The sequence below is a fragment of the Molossus molossus genome, unplaced genomic scaffold (assembly GCF_014108415.1).
Source record: "Molossus molossus isolate mMolMol1 unplaced genomic scaffold, mMolMol1.p scaffold_m16_p_14, whole genome shotgun sequence".
Classification (NCBI taxonomy): domain Eukaryota; kingdom Metazoa; phylum Chordata; class Mammalia; order Chiroptera; family Molossidae; genus Molossus; species Molossus molossus.
The window spans coordinates 34,936,256-34,955,591 of NW_023425349.1; the positions used below are offsets into that span (position 1 = coordinate 34,936,256).

Consider the following 19,336-nt stretch of genomic DNA (forward strand, 5'->3'; position numbering starts at 1 on the left):
GGGTAACAGGGCAACCCCCCAACCCTTCCCTGTCCAAACTGCTGACTGCTAAGATTATCAGAGCTAAAGACAAAGAATGGGAAATGGGGATTGGGAGTTATGAAAAGAAAAAAAAAAAAAGTTCTTTCAGATAGAAGACACTGGGAAAATTATCCAACAGAAAGGTATTGTGCTACCATCTCATGTACTGCAATTTAATTCAGACACTAATCATGCAGTTAGTGTCAGACACTACAGGTTTAAAAATAGTCCTCACCTTGGCCGGTGTGGCTCGGTTGGTTGAGCATCATCCCATGCACCAAAAGGTTGCAGGTTCAATTCCTGGTGGTCACATGCCTGGGTTGCAGGCTCAGTGCCCAATAGGGGGCATGCAGAAGGCAGCTGATCAGTTTCTCTCTTCCTCTCTCTCTAAAATCAATAAAAATAATTTAAAAAAAAAAAGAAAGAACATGATCCTCAACATGCCTGCACCCACTTGATATGCCAGCCACAAGTGGCATTTGTAGGCTACCACCTGCATTTCTGGCTAGAAGTTCACAGGGTTCCTACAATCTCTCTCAGATTCAGTAATTCACCAGACTGACTCACAAAACTCAGGAGTGCTGTACTTACAATTCTTTTAAATGTTTTTTTCTTTACTGATTTGAGAGAGAGATAGAAACATCGATGAGAGAAAACATCAATTGGCCCCCCACTGGAGATCGGGCTCACAACCCGGGCATGTGCCCTGAACAGGAATCGAACCGGCAACCTCTTGGTGCATGGGTCGATGCTCAACCACTGAGCCACACCAGCCGGGTCATCTTTTATAAAGGATATAAATCAAGAAGAGCCAAATGAAAAGACACACAGGGCAAACTGTGGGAGGATCTCAAATGTTCTCTCCCCTTGGAGATATGCAGAGCACATCACTCTCTCAGCACATTGATGTGTTCACCAAACAGGAAGTTCCATGAGCTTTAGTGTCTAGAGATTTTATTGAGATTTCATTACATAGGTATCATTGAATTGTTGGCCACATGACAAATTAATCTCCAGCCCCCTTCCTTGGAGGCTGGACTGGCTCAAAGCCACAACTCTCCAAGAATATAGTTGGTCTTTCTGGTGACCAGCCCCTATCCTAAATCATCTCATCTCTTAGCATAAACTCAGTTGTAATCCAAGGGACTTATAAATAACAAAGACACTCCTATTACTTGGGAAATTCCAAAGATTTAGAGTCTCCCTCTCAGAAACCAGAAACAAAGGCCAGTGAAATTCTTTATTATATAACAGAAGGGAAGAAATTTCTGGACATAAAGAATGAAAGCATTGCCCAGCCAGTGTGACTCAGTGGTTGAGCATTGACGCATGCACCAAGAGGTCGCTGGTTCGATTCCGAATCAGGGCACATGCCCAGGTTGCAGGCTCGATCCCAAGTTGGGGGCACACAGGAGGCAGCCAATAGATGGTTCTCTCTCATGGATGTTTCTGTCTCTCTTTCCCCTCTCCCTTCCTCTCTATCTAAAAAATCAAAAAAATATATATATTTTTTTAAAAGAATGAAAGGCCCTGGCCGGTTTGGTTCAGTGGTTAGAGCGTTGGCCTGTGGTCCAGAGAGACCCGGGTTCAGTTCCCGCTAAGGGCATGTACCTCGGTTGCAGTTTTTCCCCGGCTCTGGTTGGTTGTGTGGGTGGCAGCCACTCGATGTATCCTTTTCACATCGATGTTTCTCTCTCTCTCTTCCTCTCTCTCCCTCCCACTCAACCTGAACAAAAAAATGGAAAAATGTCCTCGGGTGAGGATAAAAAAATAAATAAATAAAAAAGAATGAAAGCTTCAGGGTGCCATATACAGGTGACAGCTACGGCCTCACACAGGCTCACACACACTCACTCACAGGACCAACATGGACTCCCTTATCCTTACTATTACTCTTCTGCTCGCTTTCCCCCTTCCAGCCTCACAGTCTCACACAGGCTCCACACAAGCAGATAGACTCCTGTAATCCATACACTAGCTGTTTCCAAAGATTCAGCACATGTGTCCATCTTGTCCATCCTCCATGGCCTCCTGCACAGCACCACTCCTCTCTTCAGCATATTGATTTCTTGGACTCTCCTGGAAAGGATAGAGGGTAAAATGGTAAGAGGAGGGGCACAGCAGGGATCTGGGAGTCTGTGAAGGGAACTGTGAGTTCAAGTCAATACCCAGGTCCAAGTGTGTCCATAAACTTGAGAGTATATATGTATCAAATGGGTGTGCCCTTGTGACTGTGTCTCTGTGCTGTGGGTACACCTGTGCATTGTGTGTATTCCTATACAATCTATACATGGGCTTGTGTGGTGTGGGTATGTCTGTGTCCTGTGTGTGTACCTATGTGATGGAGATGTGCCTATAACCCAGGTGTTCTTATATGTGTCAGTGCCTGGACAGGTCCAGGGGCCTCTGGCTATCCTTCTCACTAGAAGCTGTTTCCTCTAGCCGGTTTCCAGAAAAAGAGAGGACAGTGCACATGGGTTGGGGAGAGAGGAACACTAAACCTGTGGCACTGGACATAGGTTTCCTGAATTTAGTCAGGGCTGTGAGCTTCCCACCTTACAGTCCCTCAAGCCCTAACACCCACCCACCCCCAGTTCTGAGTGATGCTATCTCCTGGTAAACCAACACCCGATTCCTGAGAACATTTTTGGTGCCTTTTGTTCCTATCTCCTCCTCTCCTAATCACCTCTCTTATCACTGGGGCATATGTTCACCATCTTACTTCCCTTCTCCTTACTGAGCCCCTTCCCACAAGGAAGCCCCCAAAATAGGTTCCTAGATGTAGTATTCAGTCTCTACCCTAAACACCCAGGCCTTCCAGGAAGCTGAGTTCCAGAGCTATTCTATTCTCTCTGACCTCTGATCTCTGACTCCAGGTTCACCATGCTGAGGGATCACCAGCTCTGCAAACCCCCAGACCAGCCCTGGGGGGACCACATCATCCGGAGACTGCAGAAGAAATCTACAAAGTCAAGCCCACCCTGCCTCTTCCCTCTGAGTCCCTGCTCAAGACTCCAGTCCATGACCTTGCCTCCCCTTCCTCCCCCAGGACAAATGCCACAGAAGTTAGCCCATGAGAGCTCCAGAGAAAATCCTGTGTCTAAGTGAAGGAATGTGAATCACTGTCACCCTGGGGAACCAAGAACCAGAAGAGAGAACCAGACCTCCAGCTCCTCTGCACCAGACCTGACCCAGCCTGGGCAGGGCCTGAAGTGTCAATGAGTGTGAGTATGAGTGTGAGTGTGAGTGAGGGTGAGTTGGCAGGAGCACAGCTTCTCCACACCCAGACTGCAATGCTTCTAGTAAAGCCCAACTGGCACCCACAGATCTGTCTGTCACCTGTCTGTGGCCCAGGAAAGGTAAGACAGGTATGAGAGGGAGAAAGGGTAGGAGAGGGAGAGAGAGTAGATCTATCCATTCTCCATACTTCAGCCTGAGGGAACCTTCACTTCACTCATTTCTAGTCACTCTCTCTCCTATAGTCCAGACACAAAGCTCCCTTCCTCCCTCTAAAGACCATCTGGGGCAGCTATTTTCAACCTCCCACATTCAGCTAATTGCTCCTTTTGGGTTCTATCACAGCACCCTCTACTGCTCCTAAGTCTTCCAGGTTTATTGTAATTATCTGATTGTCTCTTTTAATGCCCCCATCTCCAACCCAGATGATAAGCTCTCCGAGGGTGGAGACTGTGCCTGTCTTTTTTTTCTTTTTTGAAAATTTATTTTAGAGCCCTGGCTCGTTTGGTTCAGCAGTTAGAGCGTCAGCCAGTGGATGCTTCCGATTCTGGTCGCGGGTTCGATTCCGGTCAAGGGCTGTGCCTCAGCTGTGGTTTGGTCCCTCGCCCTGGTCAGGATCATGTGGGAGGCGGCCAGTCAATGTGTCTCTCTCAAATCAGTGTTTCTCTTTCTCTCTCTTTACCCCTCCCTCCAACTCTTATCTGAAAATAGTTGGAAAAATATCCTCGGGTGAGAATTTTAAAATAATAAATAAATAAATAAATAAAATTTATTTTAGAGAGAGGAAGGGAGAGAATGAGAAACATCAATGTGAGAGAGAAACATTGATCAGTTGCCTCCCGCACAAGCCAGATCAGGGATCGAACCCACGACCCGGGTAGGTGTCCCGACTGAGAATCAAACCAGCCACCTTTTGGTGTACAGGACACTCCAACCAAGCCATAACGGCCAGGGCTGTGCCTGTCCTCTTTACAGTTGTATCCCATTCCCAGCACCGTGCCTGCATCGAGCAGATACTCAATAAATATTTGTTGACTGAATGACTGTGAATGAAAAATCACAGGAAGGTAGGTCTCAGCTCAGATACAAGGGCTGTGACCCACTGGCCATTAAGTGACTTGACCAAGGCCACTCATCCAAGAAGTATTTTCAGAGTTTGACCTGTCTAGACTGAACCCTCTCTGGAGGCCTATTCTTCCTCAGCCCAGGGTCATACAAGTACAATGGTGCAGACAAGAAAGGCAATCGTCAGGGCAGAAGCCAAGGAGATTGAGAGGAGACGAAGGAATTGGGGAAAAACAGCACTGGACAGCATCCCAAAGCTCTTTTCTTGCTGCCTATTATTGAGGTCTCTATTTCCCAGGGTAGAACCCCAAAATCTGACTCCATCCTTCTGAAAGAGTCCAGTGCCTCGCATCTAAGTAATAAATCCCAACTTCATCCGTCCTTCGCCTCCTCGTGACACTTTGACTCTTAACTCCTCTGAAGAAATGTTCTAGCTCCGCCCCTTCCGGGTAATAGGCAAGCCCCACCCCTGGTGCGCGACGGAGTCCCTGTGACGTAAGGTAACGGTCTATTTCCGGGGTGGAGCCAGGGAGGGCGGAGTTTAGGCTGCGCCGACCCCTCAGCCCCCCTCCAGGTGATCCTAGCCCCCGAAAATCCTCACCCGGGGCCCCCAGATACCCCGACCTCATGACCGCAATGCCTTTCACCCTGACCCACTAAATGCCCTAGGCCTCTGCGGTGACCTCCTAATTCCATAACGTCTAGTACCTCCAAAATCTTCAATCCCATCCCACCCCGATGTGGCAGTTGAGTCTTCCCGGGGCACCTGCCTCAGGTTACCTGAAAACAAGTCAGACATCCTGAGAATGACAGAGAAGGGGACTGGGGGTTGGGAAATCCTTGATCCAATCATTCTGCTCCCCAGGAGACGTTCGGAGCCCGAGACATGTCGGGATTGAGGAGATACGAGGTGGCGCTGGAGGCGGAGGAGGAGTGAGTGGAGGCGGGGTTCTGTGGAGGAGAAACAACCGCTCCGGGGTGGGGGGATGGCGCGAGTTCTCTGGGGGCAGGAGGAGCGGGAGGGGTGGGGCCCCTAAAGGGGCGTGGGCTGTGAAGGGAACCGCCTCCAAGGGGCGGGGCGGGGCTTTGGAGTGACCCGACGAGTCTGTAGGGTCAGCCCCGCCCTGCCCGGCTTTGCCTTCTCTCCGCAGGATCTACTGGGGCTGCTTCTACTTTTTCCCGTGGCTGCGCATGTGGAGGAGGGAGCGGAGGTGAGGGGGCTGCGATACCGCGGGCCCTCCAGGGGCATGGACGAGGCTGTCTTGGAGGAAGAATCTGGGGGGGAATCGGGGAGACCCCGCCCAGCCTCATGCCAGTGTCGGGTCACCCCACAGCTCGGCACACCCCCGGGACCAGAAGCTGGAGCCTCTGCGGGGCCTGATGAGCTGTCTGTCAAGCGGTCTGGGCCCTGTTCCCCAGCGTACAGGTCGCAGCCTCCCCCGCCGCACACCCGCCGCCACTGCCCAGCCAGCCGGTGCATTAAAGATTTAAACTGAAGCCACCGTGCTCCCCTCCTGACTGCCGCCGCTGCTGCCATTTGAGCTGGGAGCCCCTCTCCATGCTGGCTGTGTCCTTTAACTGACAGGGCCTCTCTCCTCTCAATAGTGTGCCCTTCCATGTTCAATTTCCTCTTATATCTAAGGACCCCTCATCGGCGTCAGGCCCTCTTTACTATCAGTGACTGCCCTTCACCCCCTACACCCGACTCCCCCCCCCCCGCCCCCCCAACACACACACACATACACACTCATCACTGTGAGTAACCTATATGGAGGGAACTAAATAGTCCTGGGTTGGTCTTCCTCGCAACTTTATTCCCACATTCATGTGTTCTCACAAACTCAGCTCCCTACTACCAGGTACCTTCTAGTCAAGACTTTGCCAGGATCTTCTTTTCCTGGGGGGAGTGAATCTTAAATATCTTAAGCCCAGAGTTGTGGAAGTAGGCTGTGAGAGAAGGGGAGGAGTCCTAGAAGCTGCTTCCCTCAGCCTGCCACAATGGAGTGACTTGGGACTGTTGTAGGTCTTTCTCTATAAATACCCCAATTTTCAGTTCCTCCAGTCTGATCCCAAGTTTAAAGACATTTGGCATCAACCCACCTAGCAGTTCTTGCAACCTCCCTAGAAGAACCTAAGGACCACTGTTCTCTGTCATCTCTTTCTGTCTCGTCACCCAGTTGACCCACTATCTCCCAAAGTGCTGAGGGTCAGGGGCTTCAGTGGGCCTACTTTCAGTTATGGACTGGCTGCAGCACCAGAAAGGGCACCAAAGGATTCGGATAAAAAGACAGCCCAGTTTGTGGGTTGGGGGCAAAGCTAACTTTCAGCATGGGGCTGCCCCTGCCACAGCAGATGGCTGAAGAGACTTGATCCTATCTTTGGAGAAGCCAAAGGGGAGAGAGATTGGTGCATACCTAGAATTCATTTCTTGCCTTCTCAGGTCTCTGGACTGACTGGTCCAGGAGAGACGACAAAGTGTATCACAGACAGACAGCTGATGGAGAGCTGTGACAAGACGATGGTGCCTCGGTTGCTGCACCCAAGCTCAGGGGCACAAGTCCAGACTGGAGAGTGGGAGAGAGACCCTACGGCCTCTGGTATTAGAAGTTCAAGATATCTCTAGGTTGTGGCCACATTAAAAAATGGACCCAGGGTGTTGAGCCACTTTATCACAATGTCTACATCAAGAACCCTATTAAAAGTAGACTACCCTATCCATCCCTGGACCTATACCTCACCAGTAAACTGTCAGAATTGCAGAGTATCCACAAATAAAATTCCAGGGAAGGGCCTTCAAGTTTCAGCCCGGACAGGAGGGAGAAGCTCCAGTTGTTTGGCCTGAGAGGGGGACTAGTTTCTACTCTTGGAGCTGATGGTCCCTCCTGATTGTTGCAGCAGTCCTGCAGCAGAACAAGATGCCCAGCAAAGGTGTGAGTCCCTATCCCAAGAGAATTTCTGCGGCATAGAAGGTAGAATAGTGGGAAAGGCTGCAGAAGGCACTCCTGCAACAAACAGATAAGGACTTGATTTCTGTGTTAAGAATCAGTTTATATTTCAAAAACAGAGCAGGACTTGAGGGTTGAAATCCATAGACCAGGAGAGGGACATTTTTCAAGGTGCCAGGGGCACTAAATTGAGCAGCTTGCCCCCACCCTAGGTAGTTCCCAGCTTCCTGAAAAAGATAGGAGGAGGAGTTTTGCATGAGGGGTGAGAGGAAGAGGGGAGTGAGGGCTGGGTATGGGATTAGGAGAGAAGAGACAGGAAGTAGATGAGAGGTTGGGGCTATAGCAAGATGGGATGCAGAGAATACAGGGGTTGTTCATGGGTATTACTGGGCCTGGGTGGGGAAGGGGAATGTTTTTCCAGGCCCACAGTGGAGAGAAGCTGGAATTTTAATAGAACAAAAGAGAAGTAATTGAGCTTGAGTCTGCTGTCTCAATAAGTGAGGGACTGAGTCCCCTTTTGGCAAGAGGCTGGCAATCCTGGGACAGGATTAGGCAAAAACATAAGATTTCTTGGTTCTGCCCTAGCCAGTTTGCTCAATGGTTAGAGCATAGGCACGCGGACCAAAGAGTCACAGGTTTGATTCCAGCCAAGGGCACGCACCTATCAATGTGGCTCTATCACATCAATGTTTCTCTCTCTCCTCCCCCAACCCCTTCCACTCTATCTAAGCATAAATGGAAAAAGATACTCAGGTGAGAATTAAAATAATAATAATAATAATAATATTTCTTGGTTCTTTTACCTGTTTGATAGCAGCAACCTGGCACCAAAGAACTTTTATATTCCTTCATCTGCCCTCCATCCTCCCTGTCTCATCTTCCTAGGAAAAGCCACCTCGGCATCTCCAAGGTACCCCCAATACCACCAAAAAGGGCCTTCCCCAGCGTCTCTGAATGTGACTAGCCCCAGCCAAGATCCTGCCTCAGCCAGAGTGCCTGCATTAGAGACCCATTCCCATCAATTCCTCCTCATAAGACAGGCTAGAGCAGGAAGTGGGGAGGGGGAAATGAAGGCAAACTGGTGCTGTCTTGCCCTCTGCTCCACCCTTCCCACAATACCCTACCTATCAGATTTTGTGTGTGCTAGTACAATTGGAATATTGTGAAAACAACTGTGTGAGAATGGAACTTTGAGTATAACTGGGGCTGTATGATTCTGTCTATGGTTGTCTGACCATATGAGGTTGATCAAGTGATTGAGGTGTGACTGTGAAATGTGTAGCTGTGGGTATATGAATATGAATGTCCATCATTGGATGACACTGAGGATTCTTGGCTGCCTTTATTCAGTCACTGTGCCTTCAGTCTCCACATCATGAACTACCCCTCTTCCCAGTTTCTCTGCCCAGGGCTTAGGAGCTCATGGGAAATGGCTGTCCTAAAAGAGGCCGGGGTCTCTGGCACAGGGATCTGTGGCAACTAGGGCCCAGGAGTGTCACAGGATGAACAATATATCTTCACCTGCCTCTGACTCACCTGGTGCCCCTGGTAAAAGGCACCCCCATAAAAGGTAGGGGAGAAAGAGGAAAAAGAATTATCCAGGCAGAACAGCATGAAGGGGCCCTCACCCACCATCAGCCTCCTACTGTTACTGTTGTTTCTGATCCCAGACCCTGGAGCAGGTGAGTGCTTGGGAGTCTAGAAGGCCAGGGATCTGGGTGAATGGGATGGAGCGAAAAGGAGACCAGAAAGTCCAGCTTCCAGCTGTCTGAGGGTTTGGGTGTCAGGAGCTCTCTGAACATGTGGCCCCATTACTCCTTAGCAGTGCTACTGTCACCCAGCACTACCTGCTATACTCAGCTCTACTAACAGCCACTCTCAAAAAAGCTACTGAGAAAGGTCACCTGAGTGGAACTGCAGGAGGCTGATGAGGACTGTCACCTCAAGGCTTTCAGGTGAGCTCTGCCCCTGCCCCTGCCCCTGATATTGATCCCTGACTCTGACCTTAGTCCCTAACCTAATCTCTAAACTATGATCATGGCTTTGGACCTTTCCTATCCCAGTCTTCACCTGTCTCGACAAAACATCTGCACCTACCCCCAGAACCACAGCCTGGCTCGGTGGTTTGAGCGCCAAGGGAGGAGGCTCCAGGGGACTCTGCCCAACCTGAATTTTGAGCTGATAGAGAAAATGGGCCAGGACCCCCAAAAGCCAAAATAATAAATCGGTATTCAACAACAGTCTCTGGTTGTGGTCTCCAAGTTCTATGCATTCTCCTGTTAGTCCTAAATCTAAAGCTGGGAGACATGTCAAGAAACAGGAAAATCTCCTCATTCTCTTTATTCACACCTTTACAACCCCCACCAGGGGCAAGGCTAAGAGCCAAGACCCACACACACTCCCCAGGTACCTACATACATACATGCAGAGAACACACGTTCCCTACCTCACATACACATGGGCACACATGGACACAGATACACACATTTACAAATATTCCACTGTTGGATCTCTAGCTCTGGGATAAAATCAGAGGTCCAGGCACCTTTCATCTGACAAGTCTGGAATACAGTCTCATAGAAATGGGCTCCAAACAAAACTTCAGCTGAAACATCTCCCCCCATGAGGATCCACTGTACTGCCTGGGTTCTATCCGTCCATCCAAACCAGCAAGACAGAGTTATAGGTGGAATCAGCTGAAGTCTTCCTGGGTCTCTACAGGTTTGGGGCTCCTAAAAAAAAGTAGAAGGCAAATCAAGGGAGACAATAGAATTAGATATTGGCCCACACCCTGAGTATGAGGGAGGAGACACAGCTCTGAGCTTAACACCACAAATGAATAGGGTAGCCCAGCTCTGAATGAACTCCCTGAAGGGAGAGGACCTAGTTCTGGGTCCAGGCACATCAAGAATAAGAGAGGGAGATACCCATCTCTGATCCAAGAATAAAGCTAGATATCCAGCTCTGAGCTTAACACATGAAAAATGAAAATGGAGTCAATCCAGGAGCCCCAATACCCTGCAGGAGAGGGAAGGGACCCAACTCTGAGTCCAGGGACTCAAGAATGAAAGGCCCATCCCTGAGTCCAGACATAAAAATGAGGAGACCCAACTCTGATTCCCAATACCCTTATGATGATTGGGGGGGGGGGGGGGGGGCGCCTTTGGTTCTTAATCCAGACACCTAAAATGAGGGCACACATCTCTAAATCCAAACCTCATGGAGATCCTACTCACCTGGAAGCTTGTCCACTGTAATCATTGGGGCAAGAACCCAGGCTTTTGGGGTCTATCCTTCCCATCTGGTCTCAGCCTCAGCCTGGAGCATAAAAAGGCAGATGTTTTCCTGACAATGTGGGGCATCTCAGTCTCCTTCAAAAGGGTTTATTAGTAAGGGGTCAGGAGAGGAATTAGTGAGAATCATGCAGTTGAGGGAAAGTAATTCCAGAATCAGATATGTTCAGTGGGAAGTCATTAGGGGTGGGAAAGGGTATAATCTATGAGTATCAGAGCATCTGAGTGGGATCAGAGATGAAGGCACCAATGATAGTCACTTACCAGAGCCCCAGTGCCAGGGCCCCAGCTGCCAGTCCCAGGAAAGAGAAGATTCCCAAAGATGCTAGCACAGCCACCTGCTCCAGGGGGTCCCTGTGGACTGGGGTGGGGGGTAGTCACATGCCACTGTGAGAGTGAGTCTGACCAAACTCAGTACCCCTTTCTCTCTGGAACTTCCCCATCCTCTACCACCTTTGCCCATCTACCCCAGCTCACCAAGTGGCTGTAGGTCTGGAAGGAGAGAGGGCCTTGGGGAAGCAGGGCTGTCTGCCTGAAGCTCCTCCTCCAGATGCATGTGTGGCTGACCCCCAGCTGGTGTCTCCTTTGGTAGGGACCCTGAAGAGAGGCAAGACCTGAGAATTGTCCATGTGGGATAAGGGCCAGGGCCTGCCAGGTGAAGCCAGGGCCCAGCTTGGACACAGGGGTGCCTAGGAAGTGGAGCCTAAAAAGGCAGAGCCAGTTTTGAGGGATGTAGCAGGTGTGGAGGCTGAGGGGCAGGGCTTAAGCTAGGACAGGGCTATAGGCATCCGAGGCTGAAGCCTGGAACAACAATTGCCATGCCTGTGTGGCCAAGGCATGTACCACCCATCCCTGTTCATGTCAACCTGTCCAGCTGACAGACGCTGAGGGACAGGGCCTCTGCCCTTTCCCTTGGCTCTGTTTCTCACCAGTACTTGGAGTCCCCCAGGCCTCGAGGCTCCAGGCACTCCAGGTGCCAGCATCCAGAAAGTCCCGGGCACTGACCCGTACAGCATGGGGTAGCCCAGCCACCGCGTCTGTGATCACCTCCTCCAACCCAGCTGGCTCCACCTGGCAGTGAAGATGGTTCATCACCAAGTTATCCAGGTTGTAAGTGTGAACCTACCTGTCCCCCAGTCCCAGTCTGCGAAGAGCACCCCTTCCTCCCTGTCCTGTCCCTGTCAGCCTAGTAGAGCCATCTGAGTCTCAGACAGAGTGGCTGGTGGTGTCAGGTCTACACACAGTGTTTGGAAGACAAACATGCATAGTGGTTATATAGACAGGCTGTGCTGCCAGAGTGCTTGGGTTCAGATCTTACTGGGTAACCTTGGGCCTCTTTGTGCCTCAGTTGTAAAATAGAGGTGAAAACATCTAAATGAGATAATGCATGTACAAAATGCATGCTGCCTGGTAAGCAGACAGCACTCAATGAATATTGGTTATCATCTGAAGAAACCACTCCCCAGACACAATGCAGTCAATCTTTGACATCTCCAGAAGTGGGAATTCACAACCATCTTTACCTGGGTATATGAGTGTTTTGTATCTGGGTATATGAGGATGTGCCTCTGTTTGAAAGACACTTCCAATTTTAGTATACGTGCTGTCGAAGCAAGCACAACACTTCTTTTCCCAGAAAAGTTATTTTTAAAAAGCCATTGCTGTCTTCCCACAGACAGGCTTACATCAGAGTTACAGCCCCATAGGATAGAAGCTTGATTTGTTGATGCCTGCTACAACCCCAGCATCCAGCACAAAGCCTGGCCCATGGAAAGCCCTATCTATGGGGAGGCAAAAAGGCTTCCATGACCTGCCAGTGCTAGAAATCCATGAAGAACACCTAGGAACATGAAACCGGAGACAGGACCCACAGCCCCAAATTGGGGCACACTCCAGGCCTCACCATGGACCATGCAGGATGCTGTACTGGACGGTACTGCAGCCGAAACTTGAGCAGGAAGTGGGGCTGGCGGGGCCAAGAGGCAGGGTACATCCAACTGGCACGCAGGCGGCGGGGGTAGCCAGGTACTGACTCTACCTGCAGCCCCTGGGGTGGGTCAGGACGCACTGAGGGTTGTGGAGACACAAAGTCAGGGCAGGCAACAGGTACCCATCCCTTACCCACCACCTCTTAAGGGAAGGTGGGTGTGTGCCTAAAGGTACCCGAGGAAGGAAGTTCCAAGGGCTTAGGGAAATCTTAAGCTTGATCATCCATTAGGCTCAGGAACTGTCTGTCATCCTTATTATAAAATGAGCTGAGATCTGGGGACAGGTTTTGAAAGCTGTGTTGAGTGGATTAAAGAGTGATTCTACTTTCCATCCAAGGGAGAAGATGAGTTAGCCCAAATTCCAACCAGAGTTTTAGTGCCCCAAACCCACGCACAGATCAAGAGGAAGGAGGGACCAGGAAGAGCTTCCATTGGACAGGGAACACTTGCGATATGGCTGCCTTCAGCTCAGGGCCTAGAAGCAGACAGGCAGCTCTGGGGCTAGGCAGCCAGGAAGGACTGTGGGGAGGGGGTAGAGGCAATAGCCTCTAGAGGCTGAGGTAACCCCGCCTACTGAGCTCTGATCTCTTTGGCTTCTTAGTCTCCAGGGGGGCCATCTGTGTGCTGAAACAGGGATCTATGTTAGGAGAAAACTGTTTGGAAGCTCTGGGGAGTTCTGGGTTGGGATATCTGCACTCTGGAGTCTGTTCAGAGTCTCTGTGGTAGGGATCTAGAGGAACTCTAGGGTTGGGTACTCACAGATGCTCTGCAAGCTCACATCCAGCAGGCGTGTGCTGGCCCCCAGGGGGTTCACCTCAGTCACATTGATCCGGTACTGGCTCCAGAACTCTGCCCCATGGACTACACAGCGGGAAGCCCCTGGGGGTTCTTGTGGGCATGGCCAGGGCCCTGTAGATGGACTCATTCTAGGAGAGAGGAAGTGGTCTTGGGCTTTGGAAATGCTCATTGTGGGATCCAGCTAGAGCCCCCAGCCTCTCCCTCATGTCCTACCTCTGGCCATCAGCTCCTGGCACTGTCTTCTTCCTGGCAGGGAGGGGGACATCTGAGGTCAGGAAGGAAAATAGGGTCCTCCCTCTCTCTAAGGCCTTCCTCAGGACCTCCGTCCCAGCCTCCCACACCCACATTGTGCTGGCACACCCAAATGTATAGACCAACACACCCCATCATGCACACACCTGTAGGAAGTAAGGTAGCGGGTGGGTAAACCGCTGACCTGGCTGGGACTCCAAGTGCAGGAGAAGTTCTCATAGTCAGCTGCTTGGCAGGAGACAACAGGGCGAGATGGCGGGTCTAGAGGCAGAGGACGCAGCTGGAGAATGAGAAGTCCCCATTCTTCCAATCTCAGAGGGCTTACTAAGGACCATGATTCCCTCAGGAATCATGTTTCATCACTGCCACCCAATACTCCCTTCCCAACTCACAGCCCAGCTTCAGGTTCACCATGCCCCCAAGTGCACCATCCAGGGTCCGACAGATGTAGGTACCCTCGTCAGCGTTGTCTGCCCGGGCTAGGACCAGTTCATGCCCTAGCCCAGAGTCAGGTCCCTGGAGCAGCCTTGTCTCCCCATCCCGAAACCAGGACACGAGAGTCCTGTGAGTGAGACAGAGTGATGATAGATAGAGGGAAGGTTTAAAATGTAAGTCAGACCATGCCACAGCTCTCCACTGGCTTCTCACTACACTTGCAAAGCCCCTGATGATTTAGCCCTTGCTTTCCATTCCTTCTTCAGCTCCTCCCTTTCCCCACTCACTTACTACACTCCCATCCTGTCCAGTTAGTCTTTTTTCTGTTTAAGAGTTGAGCTCATTCCCACCTCAGGGTATTTGCACTGGCCTTTGTCAGAAATGCTTCTACCTCATTTTGTGCCTAGTCACCTCCTTCCGGACCTTCACAAATCAGCTTCAATGTTGCTTCCTCAGAGAGGCCTTTCCTGACTACCAATAAAAAGAAACTACTCAGTTACCCTCTTCCAGGGCACTCTCTTTTGATTTTCTGCCCTGCAGGTATTACTACCTGGCAAGATTCTTATTTGCTTATTGTCTGTCTGCCCCACTAGGATGTAAGCTCTATAAGAGGTGACATCTTGCCTGGCTTGTGCACTGCTGTATCCCAGGACCTAGAATAGACCAGGCACTTAGCAGGTGCTCAATATATGTTGATTGAAATTTTCTGTTGAATAAGGATGGTTTGAAGATTAGGACAGATACAGAGGTGAAGATTACAGACACAGGGGTGGTAGGGGCATGAGGACTGGACAGGGTCAAGAAAAGGTCAGGAGTGTCACCCTAACAGGCAGGTAGGGCACTTACCCAGCAGTCACTCCGGGGCAACACAGCGTCACGGATCTTCCAGGCTGCCCATATTGGACCCCTGTGGAAGGCACTTCTGAGGAGAGGCTCTTCCTTTCCCTCTCCCCAAACCCCCTACTTTGTGAGAGTGACGGGGTAAGGAATAGATTTTTAAGCCTGGGGTAGTTTCACTGGGTCAGAGTATCATGTTATAATATGGAGACAGAGGTCAGAGGACAGGGTAGAGAGTAGATGTTGTCAGGCTGAATGTCAGGATTTGGGGGAGTCACAGGTTGGGGTGAGGACCACAGCGAGGGTGGCAAGTCATAAGTCAGAGTTGGGTTCATACAGCAGGGTTCTCACCTGGGGGGCCCCAGGCCTGGGGGCAGGAGGAGGAGGCAGACACCAGGGCTATAGCCAGGGCAACCAAGAACCTGCTCAGCCCTGAGCAGCTGCTGCTCATCTGTGTGGAGAGAGGCAGTTTCAGCAATCCCCCATTCCCAAGATAAGAGGCTAAAGCCTGCCTCCTCCTTTTCTAAACTAGGGCTTCCTAGGAGGAAAACTGAGGTACCAAGCAGGGTAAGAATATCAGAAATCACTGGGTGATCTGATCTAAGTTCCCCCTTTCCACTACACACTTGTGCTGTGTGTGCATGCATGCACACACATACACACACACACACACACACATGCACATGCGCACACATGCACACACACACCCTCACACTCTCCATCTCAGTCCTGGGCTTAGGGCCCAGAACAAAAGCTGGAGGCAACAGACTGTGCCAGCACCACCCCCCTGCACCACCCTTGGCACCCACCCCTGGCACCAAATGCCAGCACCGGCTCAGTCATTCTTATTAACTCCTCCAATCCAGCTGTTGGGAATCCTGGTGTCCACCTGGCCCAGGGCTAATCACTGCCTCTGACTGACCTGAGGGAGCTTTCATCACCCTGAAGCTCTCACGGTGGGTCTAAGCCCTTCCTGTATCCCTGCCATGGGGCCTAGCCCTGCTCTGGCTGCCAAGCCTCTTCTCGCCTGGGCCTGCCTGGCCTCTTGCTCTGGCTCCTTGGGCCACTCATCTGGGCCGACTCTGGAGTCTTGTTGGTCTCAAGCCTATGAGGCTGGATGGGGCTAGGGTGCAGGCTCAGGCTGTAGAGTTAAGCAGATCCAGATGCCCTGGCTGCTGCCAGAGGCTGGGGGCAGGCAAAGAGCCAGCAGATGGAGACAGGGTGGCGGGAAAGGGAGAGGAGGCTGAGAGGAGCTGGGAGCCTGCAGGGACAGGGGCCTGGGGTGGGATCCACAGGACCAGGGGATACTCAGAGATCAAGACTGGGAGGTGGTGGGGGCTCAGTGAGGTGACGGCTGAGCTGGGGCAGCAGGAACTCAGGAAGGCAGAGGAAGTAGCCAACTATGTGTGTATGGGGTTTGGAGAGGGCTAAGAGAGAGATTCTGGATGGGGGAAAGCAGGAGAAGGAAGGCAATGGGGAAGCGGCCATGGGGACAGGAGAAGAAGCAGATGGGAAAGGGCCATGGGCAAAAGCTTCAGAAGAGGATGAGTACAGACCCCTCCCTCGTAGAACAGAACAGGGACCTCCACGTGTCTGAGTGTCTGTCTGAGTGTCTAGTGGCTCACCCCTGGCCCCCCAGCCACATTTACCCTGCTCAGCCCCGCCCTACCTCGGTGATCCCAGTAGCTAAGTGTCCATGGCCTCCAAGACTTCCTCCCACCAGCTACAGCACCCGTCTGAGCTTCACAGTTCTGAGACCCCAGAATCATCCCCTCCTCCCCCTTCCCTGCCCACACCCCTATGAGCCCTGGAGCTCAGCCACTCATAGCCAAGCCCCCTCCCCCTCCTTCTTCCTCCCCTTTTTCCCTCCCTCCTCCCTTCCCACCCTCCTCCCACCCCAGGCCTTGGGAAGGGAAGAGGCCTCCCCCCAGTCTGGAAAGGAAGCCACAGGCGCAGCGAGGGCCAGCAAGAGGGAGATGGAGGCTGCTTATGTCCCTATCAGTGATAGATTCCCTGTGTTTTTACACAGCCAAACACAGCCACATTCACACATGGACTCACTAGGCACAGTCAACAAAAAGATATTTTCCTTGAACAAACATGGACACAATCAAATGAAAAATCAGATACATACTTGGGCTCCCACTCTTTTCACTCCCCAGCAAAGATTTCCTTAGAGCACAGCTGGCTGTGTTGGAGGGGAAGGGAGGCCCTAGGTTGGGGGGATATAAAGAAAAACCAAAGTCCCAGTTTTCCCTCCCCTGGATGTTCCAGCCATTTCTCACCTTCCCCTCCACTCTTTGGGCCTCAGCACCAGGAAATGCCTTTGGTCCCTTGGTGCCAGATACACAAGACCCACACTTACCCTCAGACACACAGTCTCAGATACAGCCACTAACAATCACACCAATATACTCAGATATCCTCCTCGAACTCAGACACATTTACACATACTGTGTAAACTCACAGGCACACAGACACACATCTTACTCTTCCTCCCACAGTCACACACACACACTTAGCACTCCACCTCTGGGATGGGGTCATAGCACTTCCTAAAAGCAACTTCTCATCATGGTTTAAGCCTCATCTTCCAGGGAGCTCTTATCATGGCAGATCCCACATCTCATCACTGTTACAGGTAATCAAAGAGACAAAGGTGAACAAGAGAGTAAGGCGTAGCTGTACAGAGAGAGACAGAGATGCAAAGAACCTGAGAGACGTAAGTGAAAAACAGATGTGAAGATACCTGGGGAGACAAAACTGTGATGAGCCATAGAGAGCCACAGTTCTAGGAAGAAGTGGCAGGGAGAGAAAAAGAAATACAAGGAGCACAGCCAGTGTGGCTCAGTGGCTGAGCGTCGACCTCTTGAGATTGACGGTTGGATTCCCGGTCAGGGCACTTGCCCAGGTTGTGGGCCCAATCCCCAGTAGGGGGCATGCAGGAGGAGGCCAATTGATGTTCTCTCTCATCGATGTTTCCACCTCTCTCCCTCTCCCTTCCTCTCTCTCTAAAATCAATAAATAAATAAAAAAAAATTTTTTAAAGAAATACAAGGAAAGTGAGTCAGATACAGAAACAGAAAATAAGCAGTACACCAGCAAAAAGGATTCTAGAGTGCAGAAAGGAGGGGAAGCCAAGTGTGTTGGGAATGGTTCTATGCTGGACACTCAGTACAAAGGTCAGCCCCATTGGCTATTGAAGTGGGTCCCCCAGATATAAACACAGCTCTACTCTCACACAGTCTAACACTTAGGACACAAGACACACACATAGTACAAGAGTCACTCTTAATCTACTACTCCTGAAGTCACACACTGATTTACACATACCCAGCCACCCACTCTCACACTGGCAAAAAACGATCTTAAACCCCAAAGAACCTTCCCAAAACACATTCCCTGATGTGGTCACAGGTCCTCTCCCGCAAAAACACATGACCCAGTCCCTCACCAAAAACTACACATTAACAGATACACGCCTAATCCCTTGCACAGACGCATGCACAATGACACACTTAGTCACATTAGCAGATAGTTGCAACAAGTGACATAGTTGTGGAGCCTCACATAGACATCACACACAGCCTCACACACACTGACAGTCCGTCAGTCACTGAGCCCTTCATCTCACACCACCCTGCCCGGCCCTCTGCTGGCAAGGCTTCCTTGTGCACACCCACCGGCCCCACCAGGCCTCACCTTCCGCGGCCTCCGCCGCCAGCGCCCTCCGCCCTCGCCCTCTGCCCCGGCCTCGACTCCCTCTAGCTCTGGGGCCCCGCTGTGGGGGTGGCTCCGCCCAGGCACCAATGGAAAGAGAGGGGTGAAACAGGGGGGTTTCGGCCCATTGGAGCCTCCAACTGCCAATCACCTCCTCCCCCACCTCTGCCGGACACTTCCTGTCCCATCCGGGGCTGAGGTTGCTAGGGGACAGAGCCCGGGGCTGGATTCCTGGGTCCTTGCCTAAAGGCCTGTCCTCCTGGAACAGCAGGATTGGAATTTTTCAGGCCCCTCCCCCTACCTACTGTGCACAAACAAAGCCTTAAGTTCAGTGGCTCAGGGGCCACTGGACAGGTGACTGGACACGCCGAAGGTGCCCCTGACTCCAGATAAGAATGATGCAAAGCAGTGGTTCTCAAATTTTACTGGACATTGTGGTTTTAAAACTGTAAGCCACACTCCAAACCAATTAAATCAGAAGCTCTGGAGACTGGACCTAGGCATCAGTATTGTTTAAAACTCCCCAGATGATCCCAAAATGCAGACCAGAGGTGTAGGTTTAGGCGAGTGGTGTGTGTGTGTGTGTGTGTGTAAGAAACAGGGTTCTCATCCACTCTCCAGTCACTGGGGGCTTAAGGAAGATGCTTAGCATGACTGTCTTAGGTCCTTCCAGACCAAGGCAACACCCCAAGTCCCAGACCCTTCTCCTTCAGGGTCTCAAGAAAGAAAGAACCCTAGACTGGAA

At 51.2% G+C, this 19,336-nt stretch overlaps 3 protein-coding genes across 6 annotated transcripts; 2 read left to right on the forward strand and 1 right to left on the reverse strand.

Moving 5' to 3' along the window:
• The first annotated feature begins 4,778 nt into the window (after positions 1-4,778).
• On the forward strand, positions 4,779-5,814 carry LOC118630036. Of its 2 annotated transcripts, none has more exons than XM_036261738.1 (4): positions 4,779-4,823; positions 5,189-5,256; positions 5,475-5,534; positions 5,658-5,814. In XM_036261738.1, exons 2-4 carry the CDS (start codon positions 5,210-5,212, stop codon positions 5,812-5,814), a joined length of 264 nt encoding a protein of 87 aa, XP_036117631.1. In that variant the 5' UTR covers positions 4,779-4,823; positions 5,189-5,209. The 2 variants fall into 2 exon arrangements, with proteins under 2 accessions (XP_036117631.1, XP_036117630.1); XM_036261737.1 differs by lacking the exon at positions 4,779-4,823 and adding an exon at positions 4,854-4,897.
• A 3,066-nt stretch (positions 5,815-8,880) lies between these two features.
• CCL27 (C-C motif chemokine ligand 27) lies at positions 8,881-9,488 on the forward strand. The gene is given in 3 exon segments (XM_036262032.1): positions 8,881-8,950; positions 9,091-9,223; positions 9,332-9,488. Coding segments are annotated over 3 exon segments (360 nt in total).
• Positions 9,489-9,593: 105 nt separating this feature from the next.
• IL11RA (interleukin 11 receptor subunit alpha) lies at positions 9,594-18,624 on the reverse strand. 3 transcript variants are annotated; one of them, XM_036261194.1, is made up of 14 exons: positions 18,574-18,604; positions 17,006-17,083; positions 15,223-15,322; positions 14,881-14,941; positions 13,992-14,161; positions 13,746-13,860; positions 13,561-13,593; positions 13,309-13,475; positions 12,465-12,628; positions 11,491-11,632; positions 11,039-11,158; positions 10,826-10,922; positions 10,505-10,586; positions 9,594-10,000 (listed from the first exon to the last, which is right to left on the reverse strand). In XM_036261194.1, the coding sequence occupies exons 3-13, from the start codon at positions 15,320-15,322 to the stop codon at positions 10,526-10,528; spliced, it is 1,230 nt and encodes a 409-aa protein (XP_036117087.1). In that variant the 5' UTR covers positions 17,006-17,083; positions 18,574-18,604; the 3' UTR covers positions 9,594-10,000; positions 10,505-10,525. The 3 variants fall into 3 exon arrangements, with proteins under 3 accessions (XP_036117087.1, XP_036117085.1, XP_036117086.1); XM_036261192.1 differs by lacking the exon at positions 17,006-17,083 and having other exon boundaries at positions 18,574-18,624; XM_036261193.1 differs by lacking the exons at positions 17,006-17,083; positions 18,574-18,604 and adding an exon at positions 16,541-16,609.
• Positions 18,625-19,336: the final 712 nt, after the last annotated feature.